At 43.7% G+C, this 25,203-nt stretch overlaps 2 protein-coding genes across 4 annotated transcripts in view; one reads left to right on the top strand and one right to left on the bottom strand.

Moving 5' to 3' along the window:
* The window catches only part of LOC146383267 (scavenger receptor cysteine-rich type 1 protein M130-like), a 75,147-nt gene that overhangs the window by 27,668 nt on the left and 22,276 nt on the right, over nt 1-25,203 (top strand). For all 3 annotated transcript variants that reach the window (XM_084936785.1, XM_084936783.1, XM_084936784.1), the window contains 2 exons: nt 1,075-1,380; nt 1,458-1,742. In XM_084936785.1, coding sequence (XP_084792911.1) covers nt 1,075-1,380; nt 1,458-1,742 — 591 coding nt within the window. The remainder of the gene's footprint in view (nt 1-1,074; nt 1,381-1,457; nt 1,743-25,203) is intronic.
* Nucleotides 18,190-21,350, bottom strand: LOC146383268 (nesprin-2-like). Its single transcript, XM_084936270.1, has 4 exons — nt 21,342-21,350; nt 20,765-20,866; nt 18,877-19,041; nt 18,190-18,799 (listed from the first exon to the last, which is right to left on the bottom strand). Exons 1-4 carry the CDS (start codon nt 21,348-21,350, stop codon nt 18,632-18,634), a joined length of 444 nt encoding a protein of 147 aa, XP_084792396.1. The 3' UTR covers nt 18,190-18,631.

The following is a 25,203-nucleotide window of genomic DNA, read 5'->3' as shown; positions in this document are numbered from 1 at the left end:
TGATATCTTGATAAATCAAGCAGATATTTGAATCATCTACATTCTCGCTTGAAAATAACTTAAAAGTTTATTTTGTGACCCAGAAAAAGTAATATTTAAACGTTTTTAGCCGCGCTCCTCCATCATTGCCGCGTTTGGGTTTTGGATATTTGGATATTTAGCTGTACCAAGTACACACAAGTCACCACCAATGCATGCTCGATAAAACAGGCAGAAGAGGGAACACATCCGGGAATTTTTCACGTTCTCGGCTTGATGCATACTTTGAATTGGAACAGTACTTGGTCTCCGACTGATGACGTATCACGAGTGCACGAGAACGCAAGTACGCATATTGAGTACCTGTGTCTTGGCTACAACTATAGCTTGCCTTCACCAGTGTATGAATGTGAGAGTGAATGAATAGTGGTATTGTAAAGCGCTTTGAGGGGTCCCGAAAAGCGCTATATAAATGCAATCCATTAGATCAGTTCCCGACCTCCCAGCCTATTGTTCCTTCAGTGGGCTGGTTTCAGTCATTATGCAAATGTGCTGTTTATAAGATTGGGGAAACCTGCTGTCAGCTGAGATTGAAGAAGTCACTTGGATGAGTGACAAAACGTTTCTCCCACTGAAAACGCTACGTCCAGATGAATTGAATCAACTTTGAGATTCCTAGTCTGTTCCTAGTTCTAGTTTCCAGGTTTCAGTTTCCAGTTTCGGGTTATGTTTTCTTGCATCTAATGTTTTTAAATTTTTTTTGTCACAGCAAGTAAAAGCTGCCTCTTTGAGTTAAACTTTTCATGAACTGAACCGCACAGCGATACATGAGAAAACAAAACAACCGTAACTAAGAGAACTAGAAATGCAAAGGACTACAGTAGGAAAAACAAGGAAACTGAACCATGAATAACACTAAACGAAAGAACATTAATTAACCAGTAGCACAAACACTGGGTCAGAGATGCTGTAGCTGTACAATGATTCTATTATATTCTAAATAGTAGTCTACATACATGACTTTGTATTGTGTTGAATAAACACAGAAGAACACAGGAGTGTGTGGAAAGAACTGATCTTCTCTGACGTCTCCAGACTCTGTCAGGCTGCTGAATGGTTCCAGTCTGTGTTCGGGCAGACTGGAGGTGAAGTCTAACCAGAGCTGGTCCTCAGTGTGTGAAGCTGACTTTGACCAGCAGGATACAGAGGTGGTCTGTAGGGAGCTCGGCTGTGGGCCTCCTTCAGTCCTCCAGGGGGCGCTCTATGGAGAAGTGGAGGCTCCAGTGTGGAGCAAAGAGTTCCAGTGTGGAGGCCATGAGTCTGCTCTCCTGGACTGTAGAAGCTCAGGCTCAGCTAGAAACAGCTGCTCACCTGGCAAAGCTGTTGGACTCACCTGCTCAGGTAGAAGAGGAGCTGCAGCTTTGATGTGGTTCAAACTCACTTTATTCTTTGACTGATGACTCTCTGCTTTCCATTAGAGCCTGTCAGGTTGGTGGGAGGAGCCAGTCACTGTGCAGGAACACTGGAGCTGAAATATCTGGGAGAGTGGAGACCAGTATATGACCTTCTCTGGTCCCTTAAGAAGGCAGTTTTACTCTGTTACCATCTAGACTGTGGCTCAGCTGTTTCTGTCACACAGAGGAAGGAGTCCACATGGAGATCTAAATGGAGTATTAGTCCTGACTGTGTTCAGCCAGGATGTCTTCTGAGAGAATGTGCAACATCGGATTACAATCACTTCATCCTGAATATCACTTGCTCAGGTAATCGTATTGATGAAATCATCCACAACTTCATATTTGACAGAAATGTACCAAGCTGCAAAAGACAGCAGCAAGAATAGCAGCAGACTGTTTCCATCAGTCACACTCTGGCAGAGCTTCAGAAATCCTCTGCTGTTTATGTCTGTCCATCTTCATCAGCAACTACATCTCTCTCACATCTCCTCTTTCAGGATCCTACTACATTTCAACAGCAGCTTCTTTAATTGTCATTATGAAGGGAACTAACAAACTAATGTCTACGTATTTGAACAGATCACCTGGGCTTTTTTTTTTTTTAGTATCATCAAAGTCACACAGCAGAGTCTAAGGCTACGTTCACACTGCAGGTCTTGATGCTCAATTCCGATTTTTTGATCAAATCCGATTTTTTTGTCTGCTCGTTCACACTACAAATAAAATGCGACAGCAAACGCGCTCTAGTGTGAACGCTCAAAGCGGCCCGCACGCGCAAAAGAAGACGTCACACACAACGCGCTCTGTATAGACCCAGACCCAACAGTACTGTTTGACTGATGGCCGTTAATATAAAGACTTCGGACTTTACGTTTCCCAATTTTTGCTTGAAGTTATTTTGTTATTTACATAATAATGTACATAACCTAATAGTTATCTTTATTGCTGTTTTAGAGAGGAGCGGTGCTTCAAAGGATAGTTGCAGATTTCTGTCAGAATCCGCAGATTATACAGTACAAATAAAATGTTCACGTTGTCTTCCCAACAGTTTGACTAACATCTACACTGGATGGCCAGGAAGTGTTCGCGATGTCTTCTCGGGCGCTGATAATTGGCGTCTGTTTTGTGTCAGTGACGTAAAAGACTATTTAATGCGACATGACCATTCAAACAGCAGTCGTTTTCTAAAACATCGGCTATATATCGGATTCAGTACCACATTCGAAAGTGACCCAGATCGGATTTGAAAATATCGGATTTGTGCCGTTCACACTGTCATAACATGATCGGATGTGGGTCACATAGGGTCAAAAAAAATCAGATTTGATGCGCTTTCGCCTGCAGTGTGAACGTAGCCTTAGTGTAAGTTCTGTGGCTTCATAACATTTGGCAGTTGGAATCCCTGTCGCTTTCACTGTGGCTTTTGTGCAGATCTCCCATTTACGTTACTATGCTGCCACTACTTATGTAACGGAGCGAAGGTGATTTTATTTCCAGTGTTTTTTAAAGGAGGGAAACCTTCCTCCAAACGGACAGAGCAGTGGAGCCGCCAAGGGAAAGCACACGAATAAAGACTGTATAGTTAAAATATAATTTATTATATTTAAATAGTTAAAAATATAAAATGAATTAAAACAACCCTGGCCAGGGGACAACACAGTAAAAATCAATAAAACACAACATTAAAAGTCCAGTGGCGTCCGCCACGGTATAAGAGTCACTAAGAATTAAAAATCCAGTGGAGCGGTGCAGTAGGGAAACCCGGCGGCGTCCTCGCCTTCCTCTCCGCGTTCTGCGCCCCGGTGCGCTAAAGAAAGGAAGGCAGCGGCAGTCACTATTCTTTTAGGCAGCTATCATTCATTAAAGAGGACAAGTCAAAAGACTTACCCCGGGTGGGCAGAGCTCTTAACTCTGCCCGCCGCTTCTTTGTAACCGCCAATCGGCACCGGCCCGCCTCGCCGCCTCTAATTCCCTGCCGACGCGTAATCTGGCCTCCTGTTGCTGCAGCAGTTGGACCGCTCGCTCCGCGTCCCTGGTTGCTGGCGCTGTATTCTACTCCCTCGAACGCCAAGCTCCACACAGTCTTATGTGTCACTGAGCACTCTCTGTAAATTACCACTCCCCTTCCTCTCAGGTGTGTCAAATTAGTAAAACGGGGGGAAAGGGCGGAGTCTCTCCAGGACAAATTGACAGATGCAACCAAAACATGCAGTATAAATAAAACACTCCACAAGATATAACCAAAACATGCAATATAAAAAATAAATAAGCACACTTCACATTAAAATACAGCAAAGCAAAACAACATCCGTCCTTCCCTGGATGACACTTAATCCTCCCTCTGTCTGAAAACATATTGAAGACCAAGAAAAGGTCCTGTGGAAGCAGGGACATGTCTTTCGAGGTGGGACTGAAAGGAATTGAAGTTCCACCAGCTAGACTTTCTTTAAATCTAAGAGAGGGTTAAATGACTTAACAGCCATCCTTTTATGTAAGACCGCAGTCTATGACTAAACTGTTTGCGTAACATGTACTCTGATTTTTTTTTAAAAAAGGGCCGTAAACTAGAAATAGATTTATAGATAAAATGATACCAATGAACCATCCTGTGTAAGCCCAATAAGGACCAGTTAATGAGCGAATATGGAGTACAGTGGTGTGTTCATGTTTACAGCCAGTTATAAATCTTAATGCCCCATGACAGGCAGAATCCAACAAATGAAGAGAATGAGCAGAGGCATTCATGTAAACTATGTCACCGTAATCTAGGAGGAGCAAAAAAAAAGTGGTAGCAACAAGACTTTTCCTTATGGTGAAAGAAAACACAATATGTTTCTAAAAAAGAACCCCAACTGTAGCCTAGGTTTCTTTAATAGGTGGTCAATGTGTGGCTTAAAGGAAAGTCATCAATTATAATACCTAGGTATTTGTATGAGGCCATAGTTTCAATAGAAATGCCTTGAGCAGATACAAAAAAAGGAAATACTGTTTGAGAACAATTTGACTTTGTTTTTTTCTGCATTTAAAACCAGTCTGAGCTGACTCAGATGTGACTGAAAACTATCAAAAGCTAGCTGTAGTTGTCTGAAAATCATGTCGATGGTACAAGCACAACAATAAATAATTGCATCATCTCCATAAAAATGAACCAATGCATCTAGATTTTGTCAAATACTGTTGATATAAATGGTAAATAACGTAGCGTAAAGATACTATTTTCTTCCAGATAACGTTTAATTCAATTATTTGCCCTGTAATTATTATTTTGAAGAATCGCCACCTTTCAGTAGAGGGAGTACAAAGGCACACTTCCATATTTCTGATGAAGTGCTCTGTTGTATAGAAAAATAAATATATAAGACCCTGGCTCAGCTCAGCCTGAAAAATTATTTTCAGCATCTGGGTTTTTGTGACTTAGCATGATTTCACTTCGACCCAACCAGTCACGTAGCCAGTCGACTCGGGCCTGCAAGGATGCGGGTCGAATCTTGCCTTAATACAAAGACTTATTAGTTGCATCTCCCATGCCCTGGATATTATGACAAAATTAATCAGACTAAATGCGATTGCTGTCGTAATCAATAAGAACTTTTTGCTCCTCCAGCGTACCCTGTGTTCAGTGTTGGTTAGTGTTGGGTCTGTGTTTCCACAAGCCCCACTAGTTTAGAGACTTATTCCTCATGAAGAACGGAAAACAAGACAGAACATCTTCAACCGGCTTTTTACTCGCTAACAAGGGAAGTTTTGGTCAGAACCAGCTCTTGGAGCTCACGCTCCTCACCTGTCTCAAGCCCAAATCCTTCAAAGAGCAGCTTCCCTCGCAGCTATTTATTCCCATGATAGTTACAGTACACAATACAACACAACACAAGCACCTCCCACCGTAGAACCCCCCAGTGGTTACAAAGACAAGGCACTGTCTGTGTCTGTGTGTGTGTGTGTGTGTGTGTGCATGTGCAAGAATGTGTTTGTGTGTGTCCTGGGGGTGCGTTTGTGTGACCTCCTGCTCACCAAAACGGGTCATAAAAGCAGGAAGCAACATCAAACAGAATCTTCACAAGGGATGTGCTTGTGATAAAACGCTATAGCCTCCCCCCAGAACCTCGAGAGGCTGGGGAGGGGGACAAAGGAATGTCTTGATCCTATAGTTTGAACTAAGACTTTACAAATTTAAGAACCACTATGACACATTCAACAATTTGACTTAACAGTTAGTACCCTAACCGAGGTTAGACAGGAACTCGATTACTGGCTCAGTTCATCATTTCCTCCTCTACAGTTAGGTCCATACAGTGGCTTGCAAAAGTATTCGGCCCCCTTGAACTTTCCCACATTTTGTCACATTACAGCCACAAACATGAATCTATTTTATTGGAATTCCACGTGAAAGACCAATACAAAGTGGTGTACATGTGAGAAGTGGAATGAAAATCATACATGATTCCAAACATTTTTTACAAACAAATAACTGAAAAGTGGGGTGTGCGTAATTATTCAGCCCCCTGAGTCAATACTTTGTAAAACCAACTTTTGCTGCAATTACAGCTGCCAGTCTTTTAGGGTATGTCTCTACCAGCTTTGCACATCTACAGACTGAAATCCTTGCCCATTCTTCTTTGCAAAACAGCTCCAGCTCAGTCAAATTAGATGGACAGCATTTGTGAACAGCAGTTTTCAGATCTTGCCACAGATTCTCGATTGGATTTGACTAGATCTGGACTTTGACTGGGCCATTCTAACACATGGATGTGTTTTGTTTTAAACCATTCCATTGTTGCCCTGGCTTTATGTTTAGGGTCGTTGTCCTGCTGGAAGGTGAACCTCCGCCCCAGTCTCAAGTCTTTTGCAGACTCCAAGACGTTTTCTTCCAAGATTGCCCTGTATTTGGCTCCCTCCACCTTCCCATCAACTCTGACCAGCTTCCCTGTCCCTGCTGAAGAGAAGCACCCCCAGAGCATGATGCAGCCACCACCATGTTTGACAGTGGGGATGGTGTGTTCAGAGTGATGTGCAGTGTTAGTTTTCTGCCACACATAGCGTTTTGCATTTTGGCCAAAAAGTTCCATTTTGGTCTCATCTGACCAGAGCACCTTCTTCCACATGTTTGCTGTGTCCCCCACATGGCTTGTGGCAAACTGCAAACGGGACTTCTTATGGTTTTCTGTTAACAATGGCTTTCTTCTTGCCACTCTTCCATAAAGGCCAACTTTGTGCAGTGCACGACTAATAGTTATCCTATGGACAGATTCCCCCACCTGAGCTGTAGATTTCTGCAGCTCGTCCAGAGTCACCATGGGCCTCTTGGCTGCATTTCTGATCAGCGCTCTCCTTGTTCGGCCTGTGAGTTTAGGTGGACGGCCTTGTCTTGGTAGGTTTACAGTTGTGCCATACTCCTTCCATTTCTGAATGATCGCTTGAACAGTGCTCCGTGGGATGTTCAAGGCTTGGGAAATCTTTTTGTAGCCTAAGCCTGCTTTAAATTTCTCAATAACTTTATCCCTGACCTATCTGGTGCGTTCTTTGGACTTCATGGTGTTGTTGCTCCCAATAATCTCTTAGACAACCTCTGAGGCCCTCACAGAGCAGCTGTATTTATACTGACATTAGATTACACACACAGGTGCACTCTATTTAGTCATTAGCACTCATCAGGCAATGTCTATGGGCAACTGACTGCACTCAGACCAAAGGGGGCTGAATAATTACACACACCCCACTTTTCAGTTATTTATTTGTAAAAAATGTTTGGAATCATGTATGATTTTCGTTCCACTTCTCACGTGTACACCACTTTGTATTGGTCTTTCACGTGAATTCCAATAAAATTGATTCATGTTTGTGGCTGTAATGTGACAAAATGTGGAAAAGGGGGCCGAATACTTTTGCAAGCCACTGTATATATTTCAACACTGACAGCAAAAGGTTTTTTTTAACCTGTTTACTGAAACATATGCCAATTGTAGTTATTGTAGTTATATAATGGACATAATTTTTAGACTCTCAGCTTTCAATTGAGGGTATCCACATTCAAATTGGATGAAGGGTTTAGGACAATTAATTTAAAAGACATCACATGTGAAAGTGTCGAGAAATTCCTTTGTTATGTTATTAAAATACCCTCTGCCCAAGGGTCCTGCTCTACCTGCATTGCTCCGCCCACCCCTGAGGTTCATCCCTTCAGTTATGACCAGTTGCATGGGATACTGCCTGACGGACCATTTCGTGGGCTGCATCGCCCGCTCTGCCTATGTGGACCTCAAGCGTCATCCTAAGAAAGAAAGAAAGCACTGGTGAACTCAGCAACGCAAAAAACCTGGATGTGCATGAAAGGCAACAGTGGTGGATGATCCCAGAATAATTTCCACGGGGAAGAGACACCCTGGACATGCAATCTAATTTCTCAATGGTGCGACAAAAAAAATTCCTAAAAACAAAAGGACTTTGCAACTCTGACAGTCTCCGTGTGGTCAACAACAGACACACATTACGCCCATTCTATTTGGGTGGTCAAACCCAATTAGAGATAGTGAGGGCGGGACCTGTAGTCCTACTCGTGTGTACGTTTGAAAGTGGAGGCGGATAGAGAGAGGCAAGTAGCTTGAATAAGGTGATATCGATTTATTAAATCCTGAATCGACTATTAAATATAAAGGTATTTTGCCAGAAATGCTATAATCTCAGGTTAAACCTGACAAATCTATTTCAACAACCACCAAACAGCTAAAACAGCAAATGAGAGCAGGTAAACGTCAACATCATTGAGATGGCAGCTTTCTCACCCGACGGCATGAACACGGACACGCCGTCGGTGCTGAAAGCTGACAGCTCACAGATTCTGATGTGTCGGGTCCATGCTTCGTGTTTACGTCTTTTTTTTTGCTCTAGATTCTGAAACTGCAGCTTTTCTCTCTCTCCAACCAAAATTCACTGAACCAGCAGCAAAAGAAGATCAAAACTACGCTTCACATTTGCTAAACATCGTCATAAGTTCCCTCTTACTTTTCCCGTTTTGCTTTCACCGCGATAAAGGGGGCAGGGATAAAGGGGGCAGGGATAGCTCAGTAGGTAGAGTGGTGGCCCCATGATCGGAAGGTCGGGGGTTCGACTCCACTGAATGGCTACCCTGAGGTACCCCTGAGCAAGGTACCTTCCCTGCACACTGCTCCCCGGGCACTGCATTGGTGGCTGCCCACTGCTTGAATGGGTTAAATGCAGAGGAACTATTTCCCTATGGGGACTTACACACTTTACTTTAAAATCCCACTTCATGCACAGCTCTCCCTCTCTCTCGCTCTCTCTCTCTCTCTCAGTGTACTTCAAGACCAGTTTCCCATCTCAAATCTCTGTTTTCTGCATTATTCGTTTGTTTATTACACACATTGACTGTAGAAAAGATGGACAACGCGACACCACCTCCTACCATTGTGCAAAAATGAAGCCAAAATATCCCGCTTGTGGAGGCTGCCATCTGGCAAATTTGGAGCCAGAGTCTGCGCAGTAGTGACTTGAGGTGGAGCGACTGTGTAACGCTCCCGCCCACACACCCGCTGGACGTGACCGCAAACATGCCCCCCTACACTTTTTACGTAGCTCGGCTGCTCGAGTTTTTTTGTTGGTTTACCGCGACTGACGACTCGTTTAATTAAGGTCAATACAACCATGTCACTGTTATAAAAAAAGACACACAGCTTATCATCTTATAGTTCTAAAATCACTCTGTTGTTAATTTGTTTGCTAGATTAGCTGCTAGCATACACTAGCTACCTAGCTGTTGCTAGCTAGTTAGCGATGCTACACACCTAATACTCTAATAGTCTGTGTTATTGAAGGATTCAGCACTTCTTATGTTTTTTTTTTATCCATTTTTAGACAGCGATGAGATCAGCTGCACACTCCACAGAGTCCCAGAGTTACTGTTAATATCAAAAATATAATGCTGTCCTTTGAGATTTTAACATAAGACTGTGAGTGTAATGGATCCAAAACTGTTTAAATCTTCAGAGCCGTCTACAGCCTGGTAACATGGAAACTTTAAAAAAATCAGCAGAACGTTTCAGTAGTGTAGTCTAATTTGTTCTTTTCATTTAATAATAGTCCATATTATATCAACAGCTACATTCACCCTGGAGAGAAACTAGTGAGGGAGACCATCAGGATCAAGCTGGGTTTCCTGTGTCCAGAGGTTTGGAGAAACTTCTTCCCTTTCTTTCATCACAGCTGTCCTGTGCCTGTGCTACAGTACTTTAATCCATAGTTCCTGATTAATGAGGAGTTACTGAAGTACAAGCTTTTAAAAAAGATGTTACTGTCTTTACAGATGTGGCAAGAGACTGAAAACATGCTGTTGTTTGCACATATTTAATATTCAGCTCTGCACAGGAGCTGCAGCAGGGTGCAGCCTGTTGTTTTTAAAGTATAATACTTGTAATAAAAGTAAATCAAATCAAATCAAATCACTTTTATTGTCACATCACATGTGCAGGTACACTGGTACAGTACATGCGAGTGAAATTCTTGTGTGCGAGCTTCACAAGCAACAGAGGTGTGCAAAAAAATACAATAACATAAAACAAGCAAAATATAAGAATGGCTAAATCTGAGAGTAATAGATATATGTACAATATAAGAGTGTATGCATTACTGGATGTGTCATGGTTCTGGGTTGGTGACCCAGTGTTTTTGATTTTTGTACTCTTATTTTTGATATTATGAATTATGACAGTTTGTGTTTTGGTTTCCCAGTCTTTATTCTGTGCTCCCTCTGTTTTCCGTCATCCCTGCCTGTGTATCCCCTGTAGTGTAGTCAGGTCTCTGTGTTAAGCCCGCGTCTCTGAGTCTGTATTTGTGTTTGTGTTTCCTGTTTTATTTTGAAAGTCCGTGTCTGATCTCAGTGTGTTCAATTTGCGCTTCCTTGTCTCGTCAGTTCTGATTTCCCCCAGCTGTGCTCTCCTTCTGTGTCTCATTCCCCTCGTTACTTCCCAGTGTATTTAAACCCTGTGTTTCTCTGAGTCAGTGTCGCATTGTCCCTCATGCTGTGTGGAGCTCCCTGTGTCTCCCTGTGAGTTTAGTTTGCTTTTGTATAACTTCCCCCTGCTAGCAAATAAAGCTGAGTTCTTTGTGTTTAAACCTCGTGCCTGCATTTTGGGTCCAACTCCTGCCTGCCGCACAGCGATTCATGACAGAACGACGCGACCACAACATGGACCCAGCAGACTTACCTGGGGAGAGCGATCTGATACGAGTCCAACGCCTAGTCGAGTGGATAACCCACACTTCTAATACAAGGGCAAAGATTGTGGGGATAAATGCTATTGAAGCAATCCTCGAAGGAAATTCCTATCTCCGACAGGTCAGAGGATGTTTGGACTTATTGGCCAATTTGAAAGAAGCCCGGGAGGCGGCGCGAGCTCTGGAAATATCGGACTTGGCCCAGCAGCAACAGACAACAGCCACCCTGGAGCAGCCGCGCCAGCCTCACCGGCTGGATGTGGTTTTGCCTGGCCCGTCGGAGCCTTCTGCGGGGAAGAAACGACAATTGCGCCGCCGGTGCACCACCCCACAGCCGGACGTTCGGACTTCTAAATCAGCTCCTGCTGGAAGCTCGGATGAGCCCATCCAGCACTCCGCGGTTCCCACGCCGCCACCTGCCTTGTCCCCTGGGGGTTCTGGAGAGCCCGGCCAGCCCTTCCTCGTGTCTGCTGGGGGTTCTCGAGAGCCCGGCCAGCACTTTTTCGTCTCCGCTGGGGGTTCTGGAGAGCCCGGCCAGCCACCCGTCTCCGCTGGAGGGTCCGAGGGGCCCGGCCAGCCACCCGTCTCCGCTGGAGGGTCCGAGGGGCCCGTTCAGCCATCACCGTCATCGACGCCTGCAGCGGCCTCGTCAGCTGGAGGGCCCGAGGAACCTGTCCAGTCTCTTGCCTCGTCAGCTGGGGGTCCAGGAGGACCCAGCCAGCACGTCTTTATGTCTGCTGACGGTTCTGGCGAGACCGTTCAGCCGCCACCGGCTCCACCACCGCCTGCAGCAGCTTCATCCACGCCGCCTGCAGCAGCTTCATCCACGCCGCCTGGTCCAGCCTCCTTGCCTTCCGCCTCGCCTGGTCCTGCGGTTGACTCGCCACTTCCTCGTCCACACTTTGCACGGCCGGCTCGTCCCCAAGATCTCCTTCGCCTGAGTCGCCGCCGTTGCCGTGCGCACGGTCGGCCCCCTGAGCTGTTTCCACGTCGCCGCCGTTGTTCTGGATGGGACGACATCTTCCACGCATTTCCTGATGAATCCGCAGACTGGGTCTGTGTACTCATCAATGTCATTAGCAGCCACGTGAAACATTTCCCAGTCCGCGTGATCAAAACAGTCCCGCAGCGTAGACTCCGATTGGTCCGACCAACTGTGCACCGCCCTCAGGGTTGGAGCTTCCTGTTTCAGCTTCTGCCTGTAGGCGGGCAGGAGCAGGATGGAGCGGTGATCTGATTGGCCGAATGGAGCGCGGGGGAGGGCTTTGTATGCATCCCGGAAAGAGGTGTAGCAGTGGTCAAGTAGCCTGTCTCCACGAGTGTTGAAATGGATGTGTTGGTGGAGTTTTGGTGAAACTTTCTTCAGGTTTCCCTTATTAAAGTCCCCGGTCGTGATAAACGTCGCCTCTGGGTGTGCGGTTTCCTCACTGCTGATCGCGCTGTACAGTTCCCTGAGTGCTCGGTCAGTGTCGGCTTGTGGGGGAATGTAAACAGTCGTAATAATCACTGCTGTAAATTCCCTCGGTAGCCAGAATGGCCAGCACTTAATCATCAGGTACTCCAGGTCCGGTGAGCAGAAGGATTTGACCGGGTGCACGTTCGCATAATCACACCAGCTGTTGTTGATCATGAAACACACACCACCGCCTCTGCTTTTCCCAGTAAGATCCTGTGACCTGTCCGCGCGGTGCACAGAGAACCCCGGTAGTTGTATTGCGGAGTCCGGTACCTTATCCGATAGCCAGGTTTCTGTAAGGCAGATCACGCAGCAGTCCCGCATCTCTCGCTGGAATGAGATCCGTGCCCGACGCTCGCACAGCTTGTGCTCCCGAGACTGCACATTAGCCAGTAATAAACTGGGCAACGGTGGTCTGTTAGTGCGCCGTCTCAGTCGAACTAGAATGCCAGATCTTCTCCCTCTGCGTCGGCGTTTGCGGCCTCCAGGGCAAGAGAACAAAGGCGTCTCAGGTGAGATGAATGGGGGGTCTGCAAACGGAGGGTCCGTGTTGCAAAACTTGAACTCCGGAAAGTAATGAGAAAGTCAGTCTTTTATGTCCAGTAAGGTTTGTCGGTCGTACACAAGGAGACATGTGCTACTTGTGAAAAAATAAAGGAAAAGGAAAATTAAACACAAAAAACAGCTGTTGCTTGGGGGGAGCTCACGACGAGGCTGCCATACTCGGCACCATCTTACAACAGTAACAGTAATTAGTGACTGAGTAGCCCGGGGCGTTTCTCTTGATTTCTTTAGTAAATTTCTTTAGTAAATTCATTCACCTGCACAGATTAGCTAAACGAACCCTGACAGCCGAGTGCTCATTTTAGCTAGCTAGGTCTGAGGACCTAGCTAAGGATGATAGTTACAGATTAGCTTACAAACACATTTAACTTACCGAAAAAGTTCAGCGGGGCCTCGGGTCCTTCTGGCAGCTAGTCCAGTTTACTGAAGAACACCTCAGGCTGTCAGGTTAAAACACTCGGTCGTGTTTTCGTAGCGTAAACGCTGGCCCTCCTCTCAGAGCCTACGCTCTATCTGCTATTCCCGAACAGATATACGCAAGTTTCTCTGTGACTGCAGCTGCCAGTCAAAGCTGTTATGATGACGTTTCACCCCAATTTAACATCACCGCAGTAGGAATTAGAATCAAACTTATGGGAACAGAGATGCCTTGGACATGATGACCCTTGGACATCAATCAGCATGAGGAGAACTACTGATAACAAAAGAAAGAATCTTTGGAAAAAAATTATCTAAGGAGAATTTATTTATTTTAGTCTGACCCCAGTCCCATCCGCTAACATGGAAGAGGCAGGGTTTATGACCTATACTGCAGCCAGACACCAGGGGTCGATAGAGATGTTTTGGCTTCATTTTTGGGGAGCTGTCGCATCGTCCATGTTTTCTACAGTCAATGATTACGCACAAGTCATGGACAGTGCTGTCGGCCACTGTTTTTTGTTTTGTTTTGTTTTTTTGCCAAAATTGCAAAACACTTAGCAAAACCTCTAACTTTCCTCTGCTTCACTTCAGTAGCATTAGGTAATGGTCATATGTTGATTCAATGTGTTCTTCAGTTTTTGATTCACTGCAGAATATTTTTAAGGCAGTTATATGCTATAAAAAGCCAAAAAATGATAGACTCCAAGCTAAAGCCCAGGGGGGAATTTAATTTAAAAGTGTATATCTGTGAAGGTTCTCAGTCATCCAGGTCATCGTAGTCAAAGGAGCTTGCAAAGAAAAGCGTCTGGACTTCTTTAAGTTACTTGAAGACGTTTCACCTCTCATCCGAGAAGCTTCTTCAGTTCTAAGGTCAAATGGTGGAGAGTCCCAGATATAAACCTAGTGGGAGTATCCCCCCACAGAGGGACAAAAGGACCCCCTGATGATCCTCTAATCGCCTGAGCCAAGGTGTGAAACTGGGTGTGGGTCCCAATCAGCCAGAGTTTCGGGTGTGTTCATTGTGAAACCTGGCCCCACCTTATCATGCGAATTCCTGAGGTCAGATGGCCCAGGATGTGAGTGGGCGTTAAGGCGTCTGGGAAGGGATCTCAAAACTGGATTATAGATGGCAGAGAGTTGGTGTCGTAAACCCCCGCCTCTGTTCAAAGATGGTCGCTCACAGTGGACATAGATGGCTTCTTTCACTCCTCTTTCAAACCATCTGTCCTCTCTGTCCAAAATGTGAACATTGAACTCCTAAGAGCCTGCGCCTTGGATCCACTGTCAGGGGATACAGAGCAGACTTGATTCTACAGAGAGCACAAAATCACCTTTTAAGTGAAAGGATAAGACAGGTCCATTTCACCATAGATGCCCTCCAGATCAAGATCAGCCAGACCCTGCAGGAACTGGAAATCCTTCTACCCTCTCCAATCTTAGAAGAGGTTTACAAGTTTGTGGACAAGGCTCAGCGGGCCCAACACTCTAAAGGAAAAGAAAGACAACGCAGGAAATTTCACACCTTGCTTTCAAAAACACACACTCCTCATCCTGAACCTACACAACCCAGAGATGAAAACACACCTGAAGTCAGTCAGGAGAAATGGGTTAAGAACTTTTCAGACAGGATTCTCACTGAACCTGAAAAGAGAGTATTAGCCAAAGGACTCAATTTTGCCATTTCTCCACAACAGTTGCCCATAGTGGACCTCATCACAGCCACAGAATCTGCCATACGGATTAATAAATTATCACAGACAGAAGCAGAGCAAATCAGGATGAAAGTCTCAGCCACGCTCTCCAGTGCCAAAGTCCCTCCATCCAACCTCACAATACAGGAAAAGAAGGCCGTCGCTTCCCTGAGCAAAGACCACAACATCACTGTTTTACCAGCTGATAAGGGAAGATGCACCGTGGTCCTAAACACTACAGATTACCATACAAAGATCACTTCTCTCCTCAGTGACAACAATACCTACGAAGCCTTAAAGCGAGACCCCACAAGCAGCTACAAAAAGAAAGTTATAGCGTGCCTTCAAGACTTTGAAAAGGACAAAATTATTGACCGCCTTACATATCACCGCCTTTACCCAGGGGATGCCATACCCTGCATCTACGGACTTCTTAAAATCCACAAGGAAGCTGTCCCACTCAGACCCATAGTCAGTAGCATAAACTCAGCCACTTATAACATTGCTAAACACCTTGCTACCATCCTTGCTCCTCTTGTGGGGAACACCCCACACCACATCAAGAACTCCACCGACCTCACTGACAAGGTCCAGAAACTTACCCTGGATCCAGATGAAACCATGGTGTCCTTTGATGTAGTCTCTCTCTTCACTTGCATAGCCCACCACGGAGGCCGTGGAGACTGTCAGAAAACGACTACAAGAAGACAGCTCCTTGGAGGACAGGACCAACTTCACACCCGATCAGATTTGCACACTGTTAGACCTCTGCCTCACCACTACATATTTCAAATACAACGAAGGCTTTTCAGACAAAAACATGGCTGTGCCATGGGCTCCCCCGTGTCACCTATTGTAGCCAACCTTTACATGGAGGAAGTGGAAAGGAAGGCTCTTGGCTCTTTCAAAGGAAGAGTACCCAGCCACTGGTACAGATATGTGGACGACACCTGGGTCAAAATCAAGACACAAGAAGTGGAATCCTTCACTGCGCACATTAACGCTGTGGATAAAAACATCAAGTTCACCAGGGAAGACACAAAGGACAACTGTTTGCCTTTCCTGGACTGCGCTGTGCACATTGAAGAGAACGGCAAACTCAACATCGAAGTTTACCGGAAGCCCACACACACGGACCAGTACCTCCTCTTTGACTCCCATCACCCTTTGGAACACAAACTTGGAGTAATTAGGACCCTACACCACCGGGCAGAACATGTTCCCTCTAAGCCTGAAGGAAAAAAGAAGGAACACACACATGTAAAGGAAGCACTCAAAACGTGCGGCTATCCTAAATGGGCGTTCTTAAAGTCAGCAAAGAGGCACAGAAAAGAAGACCAGACACCAACGAGGGAGGATAAGAAGGACAGACGCAACAACATTGTCATCCCCTATGTAGCCGGTGTATCAGAAAAACTTAGGAGAGTTTTCTCCAAGCATGACATCCCGGTGCATTTCAGACCCAGCAACACGCTCAGACAAAAACTGGTTCACCCGAAAGACAAAACGCCAAAACACAGACTTAACAATGTGGTGTATGCTGTACAGTGCAGCGAGGAATGCCCAGACCTCTACATTGGAGAGACCAAACAGCCACTTCACAAGCGCATGGCACAACACAGAAGAGCCACCTCCACAGGACAAGACTCAGCAGTCCATCTGCATCTTAAGGATAAAGGACACTCTTTCGAGGATGCCAATGTTCACATTTTGAACAGAGAGGACAGATGGTTTGAAAGAGGAGTGAAAGAAGCCATCTATGTCCACTGTGAGCGACCATCTTTGAACAGAGGCGGGGGTTTACAACACCAACTCTCTGCCATCTATAATCCAGTTTTGAGATCCCTTCCCAGACGCCTTAACGCCCACTCACATCCTGGGCCATCTGACCTCAGGAATTCGCATGATAAGGTGGGGCCAGGTTTCACAATGAGCTCACCCGAAACTCTGGCTGATTGGGACCCACACCCAGTTTCACACCTTGGCTCAGGCGATTAGAGGATCATCAGGGGGTCCTTTTGTCCCTCTGTGGGGGGATACTCCCACTAGGTTTATATCTGGGACTCTCCACCATTTGACCTTAGAACTGAAGAAGCTTCTCGGATGAGAGGTGAAACGTCTTCAAGTAACTTAAAGAAGTCCAGACGCTTTTCTTTGCAAGCTCCTTTGACTTAAAAGTGTATACATACAGGGAGTGCAGAATTATTAGGCAAGTTGTATTTTTGAGGAATAATGTTATTATTGAACAACAACCATGTTCTCAATGAACCCAAAAAACTCATTAATATCAAAGCTGAATGTTTTTGGAAGTAGTTTTTAGTTTGTTTTTAGTTTTAGCTATTTTAGGGGGATATCTGTGTGTGCAGGTGACTATTACTGTGCATAATTATTAGGCAACTTAACAAAAAAAATATATACCCATTTCAATTATTTATTTTTACCAGTGAAACCAATATAACATCTCCACATTCACAAATATACATTTCTGACATTCAAAAACAAAACAAAAACAAATCAGCGACCAATATAGCCACCTTTCTTTGCAAGGACACTCAAAAGCCTGCCATCCATGGATTCTGTCAGTGTTTTGATCTGTTCACCATCAACATTGCGTGCAGCAGCAACCACAGCCTGCCAGACACTGTTCAGAGAGGTGTACTGTTTTCCCTCCTTGTAAATCTCACATTTGATGATGGACCACAGGTTCTCAATGGGGTTCAGATCAGGTGAACAAGGAGGCCATGTCATTAGTTTTTCTTCTTTTATACCCTTTCTTGCCAGCCACGCTGTGAAGTACTTGGACGCGTGTGATGGAGCATTGTCCTGCATGAAAATCATGTTTTTCTTGAAGGATGCAGACTTCTTCCTGTACCACTGCTTGAAGAAGGTGTCTTCCAGAAACTGGCAGTAGGACTGGGAGTTGAGCTTGACTCCATTCTCAACCCGAAAAGGCCCCACAAGCTCATCTTTGATGATACCAGCCCAAACCAGTACTCCACACTCAGAAAAATAAAGGTGCCAACTGGAACCAAAAGTGGTTCTTTAGACTGATGCCATAGAAGAACCTTTTTTGGTGCCACAAAGAACCTTTCAAACAATGGTTCTTTGAAGAACCATTTCTTTCAGTGGTTCATTGAAGAACCTTTAAAGGTGCCCAAAAGAACCATCAAGAAATGGTTCTTTGGGGCACCTTTAATGGTTTTTCAAAGAACCTTTTTAAAAATGGTTCTTTAAAGAACCATTTTTAAAAAGGTCCTTCAAATGGTTCTTTAAAAAAACCATTTTAAAGAACCTTTTTTGAGTGGTTCTTTAAAAAACCATTTTAAATCTTTCAAAATAAAATGTATCATAAATTGAATTTGAGTAGGGTAAAATAAATACGAGCACAGCATAGACATATATTAATGGTTTATTGTCATTTTGTAGTTACCAAAAGACAAAAAGGCATTTTAACCCTCAGCACAACATCACTACTAATACATGTCACATATTAGTGTTTTAAACAGTAATAATTAAATATATTTGCTATACTATAAATATATATAAATACTATATCTACAGATAACACAACAATGAATACATGTATTGTTTAATTAATAAAACATCAGAAAGTGATAAAACACATTAGAAATAGCAATAGCTTCATAACAGACCAATAAATCAACACATTTTCATCAGCAGATGTTTGCATGTTCAGTAAAAATATTTCAACAACAAGTTTATGATTAAAATGATCAATGAACTTCAGCCTTACGCTATGTAATGTACGTTTCATGTTGTACTCATGGTCCTTTGTTAGTCCAGTTTAGGATAATGTCTCTGACGTATGTATCATATCAAATATATTTCGTATCAAAACAAGCCCACACCTGCAGTTGTTTCAGTTTTTCACTGGTGTTTCCTGTTAGGTGGTCAACCTCACTCAGGTGGACATCCATATCAGCCAACCAAACTACAAGTTCCTCCCTTTGTGCTTCAAATCCCTCCCACTCTGAGACAAGGAGCTGAAAGAGAGAGAAAAGAGTCAATTATAAAGAAGAGAGAAAAGTGAAACCCTCCTCAGAAGGTCTGACTCGCATACCTGCAGTTGACCTGTGATGGACTCCAGTTTGGCGTTCACGTCATCCCTCGCCGATGCCAGCAGCCGAGTCTGCAGGGTGCCCTGGAAGAGCTGAGCTAATGTTCGACTCCTCCTGGTCAGGCTCTCCAGCTGGATGAGCCGAGGTCTCCCCTCTCGCCGCTGCCTCTGAACACAGAAACACAAATTGCATCTGAAGCAGGAGGTGCAGATTTTTTTTGCTATTCTTTTCTAAATCCAGGCTAGATCACGTGGAGGTATTTGGAAAACTTTTTTGGCCAGCGGACGACTGTTGTCTTGCAGAAAGTCAAATCATTCAAACATATGCGATACACAATCAATTCACAAGAACACATTATAAAAAACAAGTCCAGTTCTTGCCTGATTTCAAATGAATTCTGCATCAAAACAGGGTAAAACGAGTGTTTGCAGCAAATGTGAGCACAAAGCCTCACTTTGTACAAGCCTGCTATTAAAGTTCTCCTCTATGCAGACGACTTTCCTGTTTTCAAGGCACAACTTGGATCTGCTGTACGAATCTTATGGATACACACTAAATGAAACAATAGTGTGCATGACTCCAGATTCTGATCCCTCATCCTTATATGGTCCCAACATAGCAACAGCAATAAAGCAAATGTTGAGGCTTCAAAATACAAAGTCCATAAACCAATGGCTGACATGGGTTTCATCATAAGGGTGATAAATATACAGATTTCAGTCTGTCTTAGAGATTTGATGTTCATTTACCTGCAGATGCCCTATACGTGCCTGCTCTGTGGTTTTCCACAACGTTTTCCACATCACTATTTAATACAGGAAGTAAGTGAACTAAAACAAGTCATCTTTCTTTGTGAGAGGACCATATTAATGAAACAAACCTCAATGACATCATAGGGATCCCTAAATATGCTCCTGCTGCTTCTCTTCCTCGTCATCCTAAGCTTCCTTCTCCTTGTCCTCGCCTTCCATCCAATTGTAATTCAACCTAATTGTGTTTCTCCCCCTCCTCTTCCTCATTTTGTTGGAGCTGTGAACACAATTAATGTGAATCTGGATTAATTTGTGCAAACAAGAAAAATCTACAGCTTTTTGGTCAGAGGTGCTCTTGTGATTTAAGCCGGGTAGATTTATGTGTTGATGCTACCTGCTTCAGCTCTGGCTGCTGAGTGATATTTACACCCTGGCTGGATTACAAACTTTAACCATGTGCTGAACTTTAGCCCAGCGTTGATACCTCTTGTTAGTATAACGACCTCTTCTTAGCTTGTATGTATGATGGTGGATAAATGAAATATACAAAGAAAAGACCGGAGCATAACTTGTCAACTAGTCCGAAAATAAGTTATACAGGAACAGTCAAAGACACGCCTTCTCATGTCACATTTCTATTCATTTCTATATAATTAGAGTTAGAGTTATCTAATCTAATTATTCATTCAAAACACTTATGCATAGCTGTATTTTATACAGCTCATACAGAATTCAAAGTACAGGTTCATGTGAGTATTTAATGTACGGCTCAGATCTACAGAGTTTCTAGAGCAGACACAGAGCTCACGTCACAACAGGCTTCAGGCGCCATTTTAGTGACTTTAACAATATATTAAATTTTAATATCGGTCTAGCTGACATTAGGTTATGTACGCAGCTCGCAATTGAACCACATATTTTAGAAGCCAAAGGTTCAAAATAGTTGGGAGCAGCTTCACTTAATTATAACAGTGGTTTTGTTAGGAAAACAGTTTCTGTATACCGGATACTAAATTGCGCTGACGTCAACGGCTAACGTATCTAGCTAATCGCTACTGTTAGCACAACATTAACAGCAAGCTACAATGACGAGTAACAAAAACAAAACAGTAATAAGGTTTTAATGAAAATGTTTTACCTTTTCCAACAGTCCCAGAATCCAGAGCTTCAAAGTCCAGCAGGTACTGAAGACTGTTATCCGTTTCGCTGTCACCGGCCGTGAGAAAGTGTTTTCTTTCCCCTAAAGGTCAAGGCCCGCCGCTCGCGCACTGTCTGCGCATGCGCATCCCAACGACTGACCCCCTCCGTCCGCTCCCGGGAGGTTATAGTATGACGTGTTCTGACGTCACTCTCTCTCTCTCTCCCTGTATTTATTTGGCTCGAAACACATATTAACAAATTGCTCAGTGATGAACAACTACTCAGATCATTTACCTAAGCAGTGTGCTTTGTCAAAACAAAGTGTGTGTTCATTACACTGACATTCTGTTCTGCAATTGTTATTTACTTGTATTTTATAATTTGACTTACATACTGCTGGGTGGTTTGTAAAGTTTTTACAATAACTAGTATTATCATTATGCTATATTTTCAAAAAATATATAATAATCTCAAAAGTAATGCCTTGGAGTAGAAAATAGTAATACTTTATTAACATTTAAAACTAAAGTACAGTATTTGAATGTGTGTATTGTGTCTACTGTTTGTTAACTCACCATATTCATAATGGGTTTGCAGGGTTAGGGGTGTGTGTGTGTGTGGGGGGGGGGGGGTTGGGTCTTTAGGCTTCCACCCCCCCCCCCCACCCACCCCTGCCACCAGTATATTTTTAAGCAAATATTTCTAACTTTTATTTGAATATTCAGTTTCCTACCATCTTCTCTTAAAGGGTAATTGCCAGGTAACCCGCCCTCCCCCTTCGCACACACATGCACACAAAGAAAACACACAGTATAATTCACAGCCTCGTTATAGTGAATAAATATTTATGCCATTTACACCATCAAACTTAGATTGCTAAGGATGAAGAACCTTTTGTTCTTTAAAGAACCATTTGTAATAGCTGAAGAACCATCCACAAAATAAAAAGGTTCTTTGATGTATGATGGTTCTTTAAAGAACCATGAAGACATCTGAAGAACCATTTAAGAACCATAATTTTTCTGAGTGCACCTCCACCTTGCTGGCGTCTGAGTCGGACTGGAGCTCTCTGCCCTTTACCAATCCAGCCACGGGCCCATCCATCTGGCCCATCAAGACTCACTCTCATTTCATCAGTCCATAAAACCTTAGAAAAACCAGTCTTGAGATATTTCTTGGCCCAGTCTTGACGTTTCAGCTTGTGTGTCTTGTTCAGTGGTGGTCGTCTTTCAGCCTTTCTTACCTTGGCCATGTCTCTGAGTATTGCACACCTTGTGCTTTTGGGCACTCCAGTGATGTTGCAGCTCTGAAATATGGCCAAACTGGTGGCAAGTGGCATCTTGGCAGCTGCACACTTGACTTTTCTCAGTTCATGGGCAGTTATTTTGCGCCTTGGTTTTTCCACACGCTTCTTGCGACGCTGTTGACTATTTTGAATGAAACGCTTGATTGTTCGATGATCACGCTTCAGAAGCTTTGCAGTTTTGAGACTGCTGCATCCCTCTGCAAGATATCTCACTATTTTTGACTTTTCTGAGCCTGTCAAGTCCTTCTTTTGACCCATTTTGCCAAAGGAAAGGACGTTGCCTAATAATTATGCACACTTGATATAGGGTGTTGATGTCATTAGACCACACCCCTTCTCATTACAGAGATGCACATCACCTAATATGCTTAATTGGTAGTAGGCTTTCGAGCCTATACAGCTTGGAGTAAGACAACATGCATGAAGAGGATGATGTGGACAAAATACTCATTTGCCTAATAATTCTGCACTCCCTGTATTGAAGAAAGTGGCTTGACCAGTTTCCCTGGCTAAGATACAGTAAATCTGACAACATGATGCACTGCATTTACTGTTGTGAGTGTGGAAAGATCATGGCTGGCAATACTGCATTTGTGACTGGCGCTAGTATGTTTCGAACTGAAACACACAATTAAAGCACACATTATATGCCGCGATAAATGCACTGCCCAAAGGTCCCCTGTGCTGTGGCAAAAAGTTAGTCTAGAGCCCTGCCTTCACGATAGCCAACTAAGGGAACAACACTCTCCAGGAGTTAGGCGTATGGATATATAAGTCTTCCATAAAGGGGAGATTGCATGAAATTAAATCCAGAGGTTTAACTGCAATGTGCAAGCCACTAATATGCCTCAAGAATAGAAAAACATGGAAAAACATACTTTTAACAGATAAAACCAAGATCAACCTCTATCAGAATGACAGCGAGAAAAAAGAAGGGAGAAGGCATGGAACATGATCCAAAGCATACTACATCATCTGTAAAACACAGCAAAGGCAGTGTGATGGCTCGGGCATCCATAGCTGCCAGTGGCAGTGGAACACTAGTGTTTATTGATGATGTGGCACAGGACAGAAGCTTCATAATGGACACACATTTTAAATGGGAGACAGGTCTGGACTGCAGTCAGGCCACTCTAGTACCTGCACTCTTTTGCTACAAAGCCACACTGTTGTAACACATGCAGAACGTGGCTTCACATTGTCCTGCTGAAATAAGAAGGCAGGTCTGTGAAAAATGTATTGCTTGGATGGCAGCATATGTTTCTCCCAAACCTGTATGTACCTTACAGCAGCGGTCCCCAACCCCCGGGCCTCGGACCGGTACCGGTCCGTGAGTCGTTTGGTACCGGGCCGCGAGAGTGAGGCTCAGGTGTGAAATGTATAGTTTTCAGGGTTTTTATCGGTTTTGAGCGTTATTTTGTTATCGTTTTTATCGTTTACTCGGTTTTCCTTGGTCTTTTCACGTGTGTTATGAATAAATTTTCTTTTTTTTGGTACCGGTACTAGTTTTATTTTGTTGTATTTATCCGCGACACCTTAAAGGCCGGTCCATGAAAATATTGTCGGGCATAAACCAGTCCGTGGCACAAAAAAGGTTGGGGACCGCTGCCTTACAGCATTAATGGTGCCTTCACAGATGTGCAAGTTACCCATGCCATGGGCACTAACACACCCCCAATACCATCTCAGATGCTGGCTTTTAAACTTGCGTTGATAACAATCCGGGTGGCCCATTTACCCTTTGGTTCAGAGGCCACAACATCTATGAGTTCCAAAAACAATTGGAAATGTGGACTTGTCAGACCACAGCACACATTTACATTGCATCAGTCCATCTCGGATGAGTTCAGGCCCAGAGAAGCTGGCAGTGTTTCTGGGTGTTGTTGATATATGGCTTTTGCTTTGCATGGTAGAGTTTTAACTTGCACTTGCACTGTAGATGTAGCGATGAACTGGATTAACTGACAATGGTTTTCTGAAGTATTCCTTAGCCCATGTGGTAACATCCTTTACAGAGTGATGTCGGTTTTTAATGCACCTAAGGGATCAAAGGTCACGGGCATCCAGTGTTGGTATTCGGCTTTGCATCTTGCGTGCAGAGATTTCTTCACATTCTCTGGATCTTTTGATTATATTATGGACAGTTGATCATGAAATCCCTAGATTCTTTGCAATTGTTCGTTGAGAAACATTGTTCTTAAACTGCTGAATTTGTCCACTCAGTTGTTCACAAAATGGTGAACCTCACCCCATACTTGCTTGTGAACACCTGAGACTATTGGGGATGCTCCTTTTATACCATGACAATTAAGCTGTTCACCTGTGGAATGTTCAAAACAGGTGTTTTTTGAACATTCCTCAACTTTCCCAGTCTTTTGCTGCCCCTGTCCCAGCTTTTTTGGAACAGGTTGAAGGCATCAAATTCAAAATAACACAAAACAATAATAAAGTTTGTCAGTTTGAAGACAGATATCTTGTCTTTCTAGTGTATTCAATTGAATATACGTTAGAAAGGACCACTGTGTTCTGTTTTTATTTACTTTTTTTTTTTTTTTTTTTGCCTGTCCCGTTTGGTTCTTTTGCCATCAGAATTATTGCCTAAAGGCGAGGAAAGATGCCCAACGGATTTACTTTACCAAATTGACCATCCCAGCCTTGCCGTAATGGTCTATTTGATTCACCTTTTATTGTTTATTTATTTATTTATTTTTAATTTTCACTTGCTAGATACGGGACAGACTTGAATGAGGAAAAGAAAAGGGAGAAAGGAAGAGGGGGAAAAAAACAGCGGAGAAGAGGGACGGGGATAAAGGGCAAAAAAACAAAAACCAACTAAATAAGCAGACACAAAAAAAATACATATATCAATCACCTGGATCACCTGTTGAGAAAGAAAAAAGAAAACAAGCAGAAGGAAACGAGAGCAATACAATAAACAACATCACGATGATATATGGGAATATAACAGTAAATACTAAATATTAAACATTATTGTGCAGCACGTAAGATTGACAACGCACAGTGTGCTTTGAGGTAGGAGCCAAAAAGGGTGTAGTTTGTGTGTGTGAGCACCTATGTGTACACCTGTGAGCATGAACGCGTTTGTTTTTAAAAGGTTCCTTCATGTAATG

The sequence above is a fragment of the Perissodus microlepis genome, chromosome 7, assembly GCF_051167445.1.
Source record: "Perissodus microlepis isolate ML-2025 ecotype Zambia chromosome 7, ASM5116744v1, whole genome shotgun sequence".
NCBI lineage: Eukaryota > Metazoa > Chordata > Actinopteri > Cichliformes > Cichlidae > Perissodus > Perissodus microlepis.
This window is presented reverse-complemented; position numbering and strand designations above follow the sequence as displayed.